Genomic DNA, 14788 nt, shown 5'->3' on the forward strand with positions numbered 1-14788 from the left:
GGAGCCCCAACCCCCCTGATGGGCCCTGCTCTGTGTGTGACAGGGGGCAGAACCCCAACCCCCTGATTGGCCCTGCTCTGTGCATGACAGGGTACAGAGCCCCAACCCCCCCTGATGGGCCCTGCTCTGTGCGTGACAGGAGGTGGCGCCGCAACCTCCCCATCGACCCTGCCTTGAGTGTGACAGGAGGCGGTACCCCAACCCCCAAATCGGCCCTACCCTGAGCATGACTGAGGGTGGCATCACAACCTCCCAATCTGCCCTGCTCTGTGCATGACAGGGGAAGGCACCCCAACTCCCCATTCGGCCCTGCTCTGAGCCCGACCAGGGGCTGCACCTAGGGATTGGTCCTGCCCTCTGCCACCCGGGAGCAGGCCTAAGCCAGCAGGTCGTTATCTCCTGAGGGGTCCCAGACTGCGAAAGGGCACAGGCCGGGCTGAGGGACCCCCCCCTCCCCCCTGAGTGCACAAATTTTTGTGCACCGGGCCTCTAGTCTATAATAATAAAAGTGTAATATGCTAATTAGGCCAGACAGCCAGACGTCCTTCCAGACGAAGCCGGGGCTGCGAGAGCCAAGCCCCTTGCACAAATTTCGTAAATCAGGCCTCTAGTCTATAGATATTTCTTTATAATTCATATACGAATAGTTCTCAAAGCATCTTATTGTGAAATAAACTTTCTGAAACAATTTCATACAATTGGTATTATTTATTTCTATAGAATACACCAATGAAACCATCTGGGCTTCAAGTTTTCCAGGGAGTTCCTGGACATGTCTGAGTTTTTCTGTGCCCTGTAATGGGCTCTTGCAAAGCTGGGTGGCTGAACACAAAAATGGTGTACCTGAAGGACTGTCACAGGTTTCAGGTAAGAAAAGTTACTTTCAGAAAATGAAACCGTCCAGGAGTTCTGTGTTTATATGTAGCTTACCCATTTAAAATTTCTTTAGAATATATATAATTGCCATAAGGGAAGCACCTTAGTCTGACTTTGTGGTTAAAGAGAATGTTCTTTATTTCAAATTTACCAAAGATGGCGTGGGGGCAGGAGCAGAGGGTGGGGGGATAAAAATAGAGCGATAGTCTGTGAAACTAATTACCCAAAGGAATGTATGAAAATTGTGCATGCATGGATGGATTTCATGGTCAGGTTTATTGAGGTCAAATGGTATGTGGCTCAGAACCACCAACAAGTTTAGGTGATTAGAATGGAAGTATTTGAGGAACTGAACATGTAGTTAAGAAGAATTAATTTGGAAAATTCCACTTTCGGGTACACTGAATGACCACATTCTTTCTCAAGCCTTTCTGGTCTCTACTGGTTGTCTGTGGAAACCTGTGGTTGCCATGAAAGGGACTCGTTTGTCATAGCTAGTTTCTAATGAGTCTCCTAGTTCATTTCCTTTGCAAGGAGCTGCCCTGTGGGGACCCAGAAGAGCCCGCCCACAAACCTAGGTTTCGCTGATTCTGTTGGGTAGAACTTTTTTAATGGCAACTGGCAGAAAGCCCAATCTAGAATTCCTTAAGCTAGTAGAGAACTGGCTTACAGTAAAGGGTAGGTCATGTCAACATCAGGAGGAGCTGGTTCAAGGGGCCCAAATGAAGTCACTCAGATTTGCTTTCTTGGTGGCAAAATGGCAAGCGTGACTGGTCCTCATATTTTCTTCTGATCAAGGCCAGTGGGACTCTGTCCCACTAAAGCCAAACATGAGTATCTGTCATGACTCCCATCGGGCTGGAAGGAGTCACACCCCTCCCCTGGACTAATCACTATGGTCAGGGGAATGCACTTTCTCTGACTAGCTAAGACCCAATCTGTCTATGTGAGTCAAATCTGCCAAACACTGTTTCCTAAGAGAAATTTGGGTGCAATTTTTATCAGAAGTAGGATAAGTGGCTATTGGGTGTTAAACACACAAAAAATTCCTCGTTACCTTATGAATATGCCTTTTAACTGAGCCAGCAATTTATTTGCTAGCAGTGTGTTGCCAATGACACGGGGATATTGATATTTCCAGGTGTACACCTTACTCTCCCCCACCGCACGCACACACGTAGTTTGACTGAAAGCTGGTTAGAATGGCTCGCAAATAGTCTATCACTCTATGTGTAGGCAAAACCTCGGACCAACAAGGGGAGAAAGCCCGTGTCGTACACTTAAAAGGAGAGAGGGAGCCTCTAGATGTAACAACCCACGGGTACTGCCAATTAATTTAAGCTTTGGGGGGTTGAAAAGCAATCTTCTTAGAAGAGAGAGAGGGATGTAAGACGATACAGGACTGCTGGTAAGGGATCCCTCCTGTGTTAAACCTGAAAGGAGGAGTTCTATATTTGGATGGTAAAAGGGAGTGAATTAGCAATGTGGACGGGTGCAAGGAGGAACAGTACCAGCTTGGAAAAGTCCCTAGTGCTTCCTTTAGTTCAGTGTTTCATTAGCAGTATCAATAGCATACGTAGCCATTTTAATTCTCTTGTGGTATATTATTTCCATCAAATTTGCTTAAATACTATCTCCCTTCCCTACTTTCCTCTCTCCATCCCTCCCCAAGCCTTTTTACTGATGCCTGCCTGATAAAAAAGGCCCACATCTGATATTAACCTAAAACTTCCTTGATTCCTTAAAGTGGGTTATTCATTAACAGAAGTTAAATGACTGGCTGTTAGGCAAATCTTGTAATTCTTTCCAACACTGATTTGCTAAGAAAAGCTTCTGTAAATCTCCCGTAGAAATAAGCAAAACTCTGTGCCAATTGTTAGCTCTAGGCAGAAGTTTGGGAGGGGGAGTAGAAGTTACTCATTTGCTCGATTCCGCACGGTGAGTCCAGGGGAGAAGCAAGTGTTCCGCAGCCTTGACAAGCAGCAGCACAGGGCAGCGAGGCTGCTGTCACCAGGACCGGACGGGACAGGGGCTACCGGGCTGCGTCTGAGCATGGTGGTCCCAGGGTCCAGACGAACTACTCTACAGATCAGGCATTTGCCTTCTCTTCCCTATGATGGCCAGAGTGTCCTGTGCTAAGAGGTATGGCTGTCCTCTCTCCTGTCCTTTTGTTCAGCAAAAACAAAAGCTAATTGAAGTAAATGCCAGAAGCTTCCTTGAGACAGGGGTGGGCTGCCGGAGCTGGGCAGGGGAACTCCCAGGGGCTGGCTGCTTATGCAGATAAAACGCACTGGCCTGTATGCGCGCTTTCCAGTTCTATGGGTAAAAAAGCCACCTCCCTGTGGGTTATTAATAACGTGTCTCAAGGCCTCAAGAGCCGAACACTGTGCCTCTTTGTGCAGTTTTGTTTTACTCCATAATAGTGCAGGCGCGTTTCCATTTCGTGCTTTTGTTAACCTCCAGCAACATTTTGCAACCCGCAAAGAGACTGACCCTGCCTATGGCTTTCAACGAAAATTCAGTAGCATCATGACAGCCACTGAGCAGGACAGTCATCGTTACTGATTGTTGTTGCTGTCACTTTTCCCACTGATATTTAGGATATCTTAGAAATCATCATCAAATCTAACCACTCTTTTGTTCTTTTAAATATGTATTTTTTTTGTTCAAATAGTGATAGTAATCGATCATTGGATTTCATGACATTTACAAATGTTTTCAATGTAAAGAATAGAAAAAAAAAACCACTTAAGGCATTGTTGGAATTGGGTATGCAGTTATTTGATATGTGCAATTTAAGTGTAAATAAAGATACATTTAAAATTGAATTTTCCCTGTAATTTGAGAGTTGGGGTATGCTTTCTGGAAAAATAAACCTACAAAATTTGAATTAAAAGTTTTAACAAGATGCGTATCAATTCCAGAACAAATATGACCTGCAAAGTTCAACTTCACTGGTGAAAGTGGAGACACTATGACATTATGATGACAGATCACACATTCTTGGTTTAGAAAGTTGGTTAGCCTTGAAGATGTTTCCCTCATTCCCCATGAAGAAAAATGTTTCCTATCTATTTCTGTTTCAGCAAGTTGCAATACATATTCCAATTTAAATATGGTTTTTGATCTCTTGCCTATTTTTTGTGTGCTTATGGTGGCAAGCCTCCTACAAGCTTAGAACTATATGAGTCCTAGCAACAAGCCCAAGGCCAGTTCTTTAGCATCAGGTGGAATACCCAGCCTTTGCTTTACACTGCAGTGGAAGGGAAGTGTAGCAACATGTAGTGGCAGCGGAACCCAAGAGCCGCCCAGGGAACAATGGACATCTTGTGGAAAGGGCTGAAAGTATGCGGCCAATTCCCATGGGAACGCCTTCGGTGCTTTCACACGGTGTGAAAAAGATGCTCCTTGAAAAGAATCTGTAATCCTTTCTTTCAAGGGAAAATCTATCAGAGAACGTTATCGAAAGTTTCCAGAACCCAAGTGGGTCTATGCTAATCGGTGGGGATTTTAATAAAGTGAGATATTTTTTAATGCACAATAGTGTTGTCCAAGGCATGGTATGAATAAATATTGTTATGCTAGAAGTGAAGACACCAGGGAACATATGAATCTGGGGATGGATGCTAGAGGATTTCTTCAGCATAAATGGGCTTCCTGAGTTTTCCTATATTTCCATTTAGCAGAATCTACTCGTGTAAGCCAGCAATTTTTTATTAACATCCATTGAGTGTAGGTCACTTTGAAAAGTCTTAAAGAACATTCTTTCTGGTGTCCTGAAGGGAATTTTATACTCCCTCCTCATTGTGACTGTTTGGCATAGTGCCACAGTAAGGCTTTCTCTCCAGGGAACAAGGTAAGTTTGCAAAAAAACTAAAACAATAGGGACACATTCAAGATAGTTCATGATGTACCCAGATTGAAGATCGAGGGAGAATACAAGTAGGGTGTAAATATGGCACAAGTGGGAACGCCTGGGCACCTTTAACATGGTCCACTCAACGTTAGGTATCTGCACAGTGGTGCACTAGTTTTTAAGAGGGATGGCAAGGGGACAAGTTAACAGAAGAATGGCCTGTAAGGATAATACTTTTAAGGATATAATTGCAGTCACTTCTTGTGTGGTTGCTATCTGCCAAGGTCTGTGCTAAATGCTTCACATAATCTCATTAAACCCCCCCCAACAACCCTTGCAGATAAGAAATCTGAGGCTTGGGGAGGTTAATTAATCTGCCCAGGTTTACACTGCAGGCAATGGCATAGCCGAGCTCAATTGTATCCAGGTTCCCACTTCTCACTGGGGTCCCATAGTGTCCAAGTCTGGACCCTACACTCTTTTAAAAATGTAAGAAAATTGGATAAAATTTAGTGATAAGAACTATTAGAAATGAAGAGGGTGAAAAAGAATGAATGCTAAAGAAACAGAGATTATCCATGAAAGGAAGAGATGTTAACACTATCTTTAAGCCAGAAAGAATTACTAATAAAAGAATACACCTACTCACAGATGGCCAGATTCTCCATTTTTATAAAAGAAATTCTTTGAGGGGACATTTCTCTGTGTTGATGTCATAAAAATATAATTGATCACCAAATTTCTAGGAAGCTGTATGAGGTCTGGAGCCTATGGCCTGGCTCAATGGCAGGTGTGCGGCCATCTGACCACACACCTTTGCTGGGTAGCACTTTGAGAAGATAGCCACAATGCCCACATCTTATTGATCACACAGATGAATTTATCTACAGCACAGCTTCCCCTACAATTTACCAGCAGATAGGTGATTTGATGGGTAGGAGACTTACTATAGGAACAGGCAAAATGGGGATAGAGAATTATACAGTTTAAAACACTTTCAGAAAATTCAGTTAATCGTTGAAACAATAAAAGAGGACTGTGGTACCTTTTTCTCCTCTGGAGTATCAATATGTCAAGCAGGATAAACATTTTCCCTGCAATATTTAAAGTACAAATTGATATATCTGGTCCAAATGGATTTTTATGAAGAATTTTCCAGAAAATAAAGTTGGGGAAAGAGGGTACAGTAAGTCCTCACTTAAGGTCATCGATAGATTCTTGGAAGCGGCAACTTGCATCAAAATGAGGTATAACAAATCCAGTTTCACCATGGGCTAATTGTTATACACAAGGGTTAAGTTCCTATGGCATAGATCTGGTCACAAAAACATACCAAGCTTTGAAATAAAGACCCAAAACATTTCTAATAATAAACATTGAAATAAATGTGAGCTACACATACATTTAAGAAAGATTAATAAAAACAAGTCAGATCATTATTTTCCAAACCGTTTGTTCCAGTTCAGGGTCCCCATGGCAGCAGCCCCTCCCAGCAGATCAGCATGCAAGGCAGGAGGCAGCCTGGACAGATGCCCTTCCACTGGGGGGCGCTCTCTCTCTCTCTCACACACACACACACACACACACACACACACACACACACACACAGACTCAGTCTGGGACAATGTAAACAAGCCCATTCACCTCATGTACACATTTTCCTGTGGGAGAAAACCCACATGGACGTGGGAAGAACCTGCATACTCCACACAGACAGTGGCCTCCCGGGCTGGGACTTGAATTCCTTAGTAATCAATATTGTAACAAAACGGATGTTGAAAGAAAGGACATTATTCGAGAACCTGCTGTGTGCATATTTGTGGAGTAAGTTTGTTCCGCTTATTTGCAACTTCCTGCATTCTTAAACTTCCAACAGTATTAATCTAGAGCAGCAGTATTAGTCTCCCCGTGTGCCGCAAGAATTTTTAAAACATGCCATGCCAAGGGCACTGACCTCTTTTCCCTTAGATTGTCAAGTATAAAAAAAAAAAAAATTGACAACAGCCAGCACAACAATAGCCATCTGGTGGGAATGAATCAAAATTATACCTATTTTTTTTTTTAGTCAGATCAGCAAAAAAAGAATACATTTTTTTGGTGTGCTGCAGAATTCCAATAATTAGTTTGTGTTGCCATGAGATGGAAAAGGGTGAAAATCGCTGCTCTAGAGGCAGAACAAGAGGATGGCTTCCTCAGGAGCTGTGGCTCCTACAGGACAAACACTCAGTGTTTCCAACTCCCAGTGCGAAATCTCCAGAGGGAGGGAGGTGTTAATTAAGTTACAACTCTTTCTTCCCAGGGCTTTGTGAAAGGGCTCCCCATAGCCATTCCAGTCACCTGCTTGAGTTCCTGTTGAAACCATGTTTCCTGCGTGGCTTCTCCCCCCAGTACCCCCCATTCTTCCCCGGGAAAGTATAGATTTTCACGAACACAGGGAGTTTTGTTTTCTCTGTTAAAAACAAGTCTACTGGAGCAGGCTTTATGTTTCGCCCCAGGAAACAGCATTTCGCTGAGAGGCAGTTCTCTGTCCACTGGGTGAGGTGCAGCCTGTCACCTGACCGGCTCTGGAGCTGCTGCCGGTGGCATCGGGCTGCATTCCTGGGATTCTTTCACCAGGCACTGGCACCGCAATGAACAGCTTCAGGTTCACTGCGCTGAGTGGATTCCGCTCGCTGTGCCCTGGGAGTCCGCTGCCTGAACCCTCCTGCCCAAACCAACAGCTGAGTAAGAGCAAGGGCGCCTTGGGGAGTAGCATGCAGGTAAACTGAGTTTGTGGGGAGAGCTGGGACTCCCGGACGTGTGTCGTGCTGGGTGCAGAATCATTTCTCCTTTTGTGGTGTCTATTTCTCCTTACAGAGACCTGACTGGTCAACCAATACCTGCTGAAAAGTATATACTAAATAATGAGAAAGTGGACTTCAGATTAGGCTCCCTGAAATGCTCGAAAGAGAAATTATGAGCGTGAAAGTTGGGAGTAAGAGGGAATTTCACAAACCAGATTTTTTTGTAATTCCAAAAGTGCGAGATTTGGAGGCTGACCTACTTGGACGTGAACCTTGGCTCTGGGTAGACCCTCGGACAGGATGTTTAATCTCCCCAGTCCTGCTTCCTCTTTGGTAATAATACCTACCTGCATGGTTGATGGGGGAACTAAGAGAAGAAAGTGTCAAGAAAGAGCTTGGTGTATAGAAAGTATCTGAGTGTGTGCCTATATGTGCGTGTGTGTGCACATGTGCGTGCTTGCGTGTGTCTGGTGGGTGCGTCTGTGTGCATGCGGATAGGCCACCGGGCAATGCCATTGAGAAGGCTAGTGGGTTTCCCAGAAGATGAGGTGGAACTTGATCTGGTCTGACTTCCTCTGCTGTTGCAAAGAGACCAGACACTTGAGCAAAACATTGACCGGAGCTGCTGAAAAATAAATAACGTGTTTGCTGATCCTTATCCAGGAGAGGATGGTGTAGTGTAGCATGTGGGATGCACTTTAAATGAGGACTGATGGGAAGGGAGGCAGCTGAATAATGATCACACAGGGTCATGTATACCACTGTACACAGCCCCGAGCGGGCTTTGTCGTGGCCGGCCTAGTGCCTTTCCCCCCCACCCCCCGACTCTGCAGCTTACTCTCCATGTGACCCTGGGCTGGTTCAGTTTCTCATCACATGGAATTGTCATGTGAATGAAGTGACTCGGTTTTGGGGAAGTACTTGGAGTAGTACCTGACACATGTATAACACTCGCTAAGCATCAACTGTTGGTGTCATTATTTTACAACCAACTCTTACGTGTTAGCAGCTTTGATCTTCAAAATAATCTGATGAGATAGACTAGGCATGTATTAGCCCCATTTTGCAGATCAAGAAACTGAGGCTCAAGGAAGGGGAAAGCATGAGCCAAAAGTTCCATAACCACTGAGTGCCCAGTCTGTGACTTGAACCTCAGATAAGAAGTTGATTTAGTGTGTACTCAGGACACATGCATTGAATGAAGCATATTCGAAAAGGTTTGGCTCAAACGCCACTTCCTCCACAAAGCCATTGCTTATCATCGTTCCCTAGGACAGAGCTCTCTCTCCCTTGTACTTCCCTAAATGTTTACAGTACACAGGAATCTTTTCTCTGGGCCATCCCTGCGTTGTAGAATGTTGGGTATAAGTCTCACCCGTCCCATCCCCACCCTGGATGTGTGAACGTTTTCATGTGCAGCTGTGTGCTGCACAATAATGTTTGGCATATGATGGACATTCAAGAGTAACAGCTGAAGGTGGGAGCGTGAATGGGGCTCCGCGCCAGCTGTCACTGTGGGTGCTCCTCTCCCCCCACTGGTATTTCTGCTCCTTCTCAGAGCTCCGACTCTGATGTGTGGGGCAGCTGAGTCTGATTCAGGAAATGCCAGATATTGACCAAGAAGCTGACTGGTCAAGGTAAAGTCATTTCCATCCAATGTCTTACTTTCCTGAATATTATTTCTCTGAGACCCTGTCACTATAAGTGTCTAAGGGGGTGGGGGGAGGGCACAGGCTGTGTTAAGGAGAAAATTCAGGGGGAAAACTATCCCAATTTTTCTATTTTTTCTTGTAGATCTTGTAATTCACCTTTCCACATTAGCCAGGGTGCAAACTTCTCTGTAGGACCCTCACCCCTCTTTCTTTACGCCCCTCCCTAAACCTTCCCTACCACTCTCCTTCACTTCTTTTCCTCTACGCTTCTCTTCCTTGTGAGTCTCTTGCTCCCTGGTTGGCCTAAACCCCAGAGCACAGATGGGCAGGGATGCAGGGTCAATGCAGGAGGGAAGAGTTCATTTTCTTAAGACTCTACCCATCTCTTCATCCTCAAATGTCACTAAGGCTCTGAGGGCCTTTATTCCTAATAGCAGACTTACAAGGAATCAATATGCCACAATGGTTATGAACTTGGAATTCAGCACTCTGGGCCCAAAATCTAGCTCCCCAGTTTACTAGCTGTGTGGCTTGGGCAAGTTATTTAATGCCTTGGGTTCCTCACCTGCCATATAGTTATTATCAAGGTTATAATCCTCATATAGTTATTATTGAGGTTAAATGAGTTAATGTTTACTTAGCATCTGGAACAGTACCTGGCGCATAGACAAGCACGTGCAGTATAAATATTGGGTGTCATTTTTCTAAAGCTGGTAGGTAGTGTAAAAGTTGCATGTTGGCAATATTACCCTTGAAATCTCTTCAATGGCCTATGAATTGCATCTTGTGGAATAGCACTGAGAATGCTATTTGGCTATTGGCTTGTGTTGCGTGTTCAAAAGGCTATTTGGCTTGTGTTTAGAGACCATATTGCATAGAAAGTATGTGTCTTTAAACTTTAAAGTTGCATTCAGCATAGACAGGTGCTCCCACAGTGATAGCTCAGAAGGGTTGTCTGAGATGGCCCAGGAAGCAACAGGCTCCCCTAGTCCTTTTCACACTCATTCTGTGAAGCACATGCAGAGTAAAATGACTTTCAGAGTTGCCTATTGCTTATATTAAATCAGGGGTCCTCAAACCTTTTAAACAGGGGGCCAGTTCACTGTCCCTCAGACCGTTGGAGGGCCGGACTATAGCTTAAAAAAAAACAAACTAAGAACAAATTCCTATGCACACTGCACATATCTTATTTTGAAGTAAAAAAACAAAAAGGGAACAAATACAATATTTGTATTTGCATGTGGCCCGCGGGCCGTAGTTTGAGGACACCTGTATTAAATGAATCATTGCCAGTTCTTACTCTCTGTGCGTCTGGCTGCATTTGTAAGTTACTTGCATGTACGACATGACTCCACTGTAAATCGTGGGGAAAGCCCACCAGCGTGAAATCAGGAAAACAGCACTGGTACAGTTACCATGGGGCCTTGGTGAAGTCATTAAACCTCCCTGGCCATTAAATAACAGTCAAGATCTCCTCAGTGCAATTGGTCTGTGATTTTATTAGGCCCAGAAGGGAGCTGATGAGAATAGTCAGGTATTTAATTGGTGCCATTTCCCTACTCTCTTTGGACTGTTAATTGAGTGAGAAGTATAGTGGGACTTTATTATTTCCACTGTGGGAATAGAGGGAGGACTGCCTGATCCCAAAACCCTGCTCCTTCAGCCTGCAGTGAAATGCTATCTTCAAGTTCAATGCTCAAGTTCATGCTCACATTCTGTCCAGATTTATGTGGACGCACACTCCTAGGAAGAGTCCTTTATTTCACTGCTACTTGTTCAGGGAGGGTATAAGAATAGGGCAAGTACTGAGGTCATCTTCTGGACTGAGGGTTGGGGCAGCTTCTACGATTAATATAGCAGAGACGCCCAGACAAGAGGGTAAGTATTGGTTTCCATGTCCAGGAAAAGAGAGGAAACCAGGCAGTGGGTCTATGTTCTTCCCTTCCTTGCCTTGCCCTTTTCTGTTTGGTTTCCATGGGAATCTGTTTGTGGGAATTCCAGCAAGTGTTAGGCATCTTTGTTGCTTATCCACTCGTTTCCCTGTGGCATGAGAAAAAAAGGAGAAGTACCGTACATAGAAAGGAAAAAAAATAAATGTGGCATTTATGTTGCTTTTTACGGCTCAAATTAAATTCTGGATAAAGCTAATAATTTTTCTAGAATGTTTGAGACAAAAAAATAAGGAAATATCATATGAAGATATCAAGCCGGAATCTGTTACTCTATGCCAGTGGTTTTCAACCCGTGTACCACAATAACTTTAAAGCACTCGATACCTGGCTCATTAGTCAGGGGCACTGACCTCTTTCCCCTCAGATTGTCAAAGAAAAACAAATGGCAACAGCCAACATAACAATAGCCGTCCATTGTGAATGATTCAAAATTATACCTATTTTTTGTAAGATCAGAAAAAAATGCATTTTTTCGGTGTGCTGCAGAATTTTAGTAGTTAGTCTATGTGTGCCACAAGATGCAAAAGGTTGAAAATCACTTCTCTATGCACATTTCCAAAGGTTTGGGGTTTTTTTTTCCCCTTCTCTGGGCACCAAGTTCACACTCTGAGGTCATGTTTTTCAACTAATGGCTACATTGGGTCATTTGTTTCTCTTGCAGAGAGTGTCAAAGAAGACCTCAACGTCCGGAGAAAAATGATCTTTCAAGGAATACAAAGCATACCTCCTGCTACATGTTTTTGCCTTACTAACCTCTGATAATCGGACGCATGGCCCTGGGCCTACACAAAGTCCATTGACCACCAAACTCCTCACCATGCATCACCTGTTCAGACTGGTCTTGGGACAAAAAGATCTTTCCCGAGCCGGGGACCTCTTCTCCTTGGATGACTCTGAGATTGAAGACAGCCTGACAGAAGCTTTGGAGCAAATTAAAATAATTAGCTCATCTTCAGTAAGTACACTAATTTTCAGACTAGACCTCCATTCAGACTAGAAATGATCGATTCTAGGGCCAACAAATTGAATCAGTCCTAGGAGGAAGGATCTTTGTGGGGAAAAGAGGAAGGATCACTAATATGGGTCTCTCTTGACTCTGCGCTGTGGTTTAGTTGGCATCTAAGAAACAACACCAGTGAAGCCATGGACTTGGGGGCAGCCAGGCCGCCTTTGCCCACTCAGGGAGACCAGAACTCCGGGATTTGCAGACCAGAGTGGAATTCTCACAAAGGGTTTTTCTAAGGGTTATTTCTATATCCTTGGAATGGCATGAAGAGGAGAGGGAGCAGACCTGCCAAGCTGCACACCAGCGTTAGTAAACAAAGCAGGTGTGCGTAGGAGGCTGAATAATGGAAGAAGGCAGATGACACCTCCTGCCATGCAGGTAATCTGAGACAAGGACAACCATCACTCTGCTGTCAGAAGTGACAGTTGCCCAGGGCTTGATAACACTGATTCTCTTTGCCTCTATGTCATCTTGGGTTTGGTTGTTTTCCTTTCCTTTGCTCCTTTTTCTACATCCCCCCACCCCCCCCACCCCCCAGCATTTAGTTCGCTTGCTAATTATTAGCCCCCAGTGCGATCAGGCAAGTTTACACTTTCCGTCACCCCTCCCATTCCTTCGTTTCTCCTGGATGTCAAGATGATATATTCTGAAAGTACTTCCCCAAGGGGGTGGGTGTGGAGTGCCTGGTGTGCTTTGATCTTGACCTTCCTCATCATGCTTGGACCCTTCATGAGCCTGGTCCCATTTCAAAGGCCAAGGCCACCAAGAGTCCTCTCGCACAGCCTCCCAGCTCAACAGCGTTGGCCAACAAGTGGCATAAACACCCACGGGGCAGAGGAAAGAGACAGGACTCAAGCCACAAAATACCGAATTAGCAAATGTGTACACACTTCAGAAATAAAAGCTCTCTTCCAAGTTACAAAGAAGAAATGTTTGAAGGCCGTGCTAGCAACCAGTTCAGTTTCCTCTTCAAGCTGTCAGCATGTTCTCTTGCTGGTGGCCATTAACATGCCACACTCCCCCGGTGACCAGTGAAGTCACTGCCCAAGCACGCGTCCTTTCTCAGGTAATGCCTTTGACAGCAATAATGTGTCCACATTTTTTTCCAGAACATTAATCAATTTAGCCTGGCTCAAAACACAAAGTATTCCTGATACATTTCCACTTTCTGGGCAAGATTTATGTGCTATTGCCAGCAGCCCCATTCATCACACTCCTCTGGAAATAAATTGGGTGAATATGCCACTGATTTTCATCCAATCTAATATATATATTTCTAACAAATATTATCTTATTTATAATATCTATTGGACATAATAAATACATGGTATATATCGGCATTCCCTGAAACCCAATTCCACATTTTCACTAGAGGCCACTGGTATGGGGGTTTGTTGTTGTTGTTTCCTTCACCAATTGCATTGTCTCGCGGATATTAAATTCATAATCTTAGGACTGTGAGCTCTGCCTGTCATGTGTCCCACTGTCTCATCAGGAACACTGTCCATCCTTTCAGCCCTCCAGTCAGCATCCCAGCAGACCCACAAGTCTACAAGTCAGTAGTTCTCCTGTGTTCTTCATCTACTAACTTATTTCATATCTCACTTCTTCCTTGCCTCTATCTGTAACCATGGCATAGAGCAGATGGGTGGCAGAATAATAATAATCATTTTTTAGAGGAATCATGGAGGTCAATCCAATTTTTAAATGCAACAATCACTCAGATCAACCCAATATTTAAATTTCCTAATCAATCCTAGTTATAAATATATCTATTAGTGGAATTCCTTCTCCCTTTCTGCTCCTTTAAAAGCCAGTTCTGGTTTCATTATTCCTTTAATAATTTCTAGTGACTCTAGTTCTTAGTGATTACTTCCTTCTAAAAATACATAATTGCCCCTTTGCATTATACATTGTCCTCACAGAAAATCATCTACTCATATAACCTCAAGTGCAGTCTCTACATGAGGGGATACCAAATCTATGATTTTTAGGCTTGACAGTTCTCCCTAAGCTTCAAGCTCATAGTAATTGATATCCAGGACCTCAAAATCAATATGTCTTAATTTGAAGTTATCATCTTTCATTTTCCTAAATCTCTAGGTTTTAAACCTGGAGTCACTCCTGACCCCTTTCTCTCACGCTCCTCTTGCCCTGTGAGTTCTGCAGAAACTGCCATAGAAATGCCTCCTCATCTGCTCCTTCTTTTCCCTTCTGCTGCTGTCACCCTGGCTCAGGCCTTCAAAACAACAGCTGACCACCCCTACCCTTGGTCCTGCCTTTCTCTAGTTCATTCTACCAACAACTACCAGATCAAACTGCCTAGTCCAAAATCCATCCATGATGCCTCAATGCCCATGACATTCTATGACCAATGCCAGTGATCAGTCCACTGAACCACCATACCTACTCTATGGCTCACTTCACCGTTAGCTGCATCCCCTCCCTCCTTTATGATCAGGTCTTTCCTAATGACTCTGGGTCTCCGTAATCAATTCCACTTCTCAATTTCTTGTTAGAAGCATAGAACTAGAAGGGACCTTCTAAATCATCATTTCCAACTTCCTTCTCGCATGAGGGTTTCTTCTCTAGGATTCCTAACAAATAGGTGGCCTTTCCTTCTGCACTTGCAAAGACAAGGAAGGACATAGCAGGTTTCTGAT

The 14788-nt window shown here is 44.1% G+C and overlaps 1 protein-coding gene across 7 annotated transcripts in view; it reads left to right on the forward strand.

Moving 5' to 3' along the window:
* Nucleotides 1-2760: 2760 nt before the first annotated feature.
* VEPH1 (ventricular zone expressed PH domain containing 1) overlaps nt 2761-14788 on the forward strand; it is a 200290-nt gene continuing 188262 nt past the window's right edge. For 4 of the 7 annotated variants that reach the window (XM_036350438.1, XM_036350440.1, XM_036350439.1 and 1 more), the window contains exons 1-2: nt 2761-3018; nt 11781-12074. In XM_036350438.1, the coding sequence (XP_036206331.1) occupies nt 11937-12074 (138 nt within the window). In that variant the 5' untranslated portion in view covers nt 2761-3018; nt 11781-11936. Of the gene's footprint in view, nt 3019-7359; nt 7492-11780; nt 12075-12103; nt 12504-14788 lie in introns of those variants that run through there. The other 3 variants (XM_036350435.1, XM_036350436.1, XM_036350437.1) reach the window with 3 other exon arrangements.

Source organism: Myotis myotis, unplaced genomic scaffold, assembly GCF_014108235.1.
Source record: "Myotis myotis isolate mMyoMyo1 unplaced genomic scaffold, mMyoMyo1.p scaffold_m19_p_2, whole genome shotgun sequence".
Taxonomy (NCBI): domain Eukaryota; kingdom Metazoa; phylum Chordata; class Mammalia; order Chiroptera; family Vespertilionidae; genus Myotis; species Myotis myotis.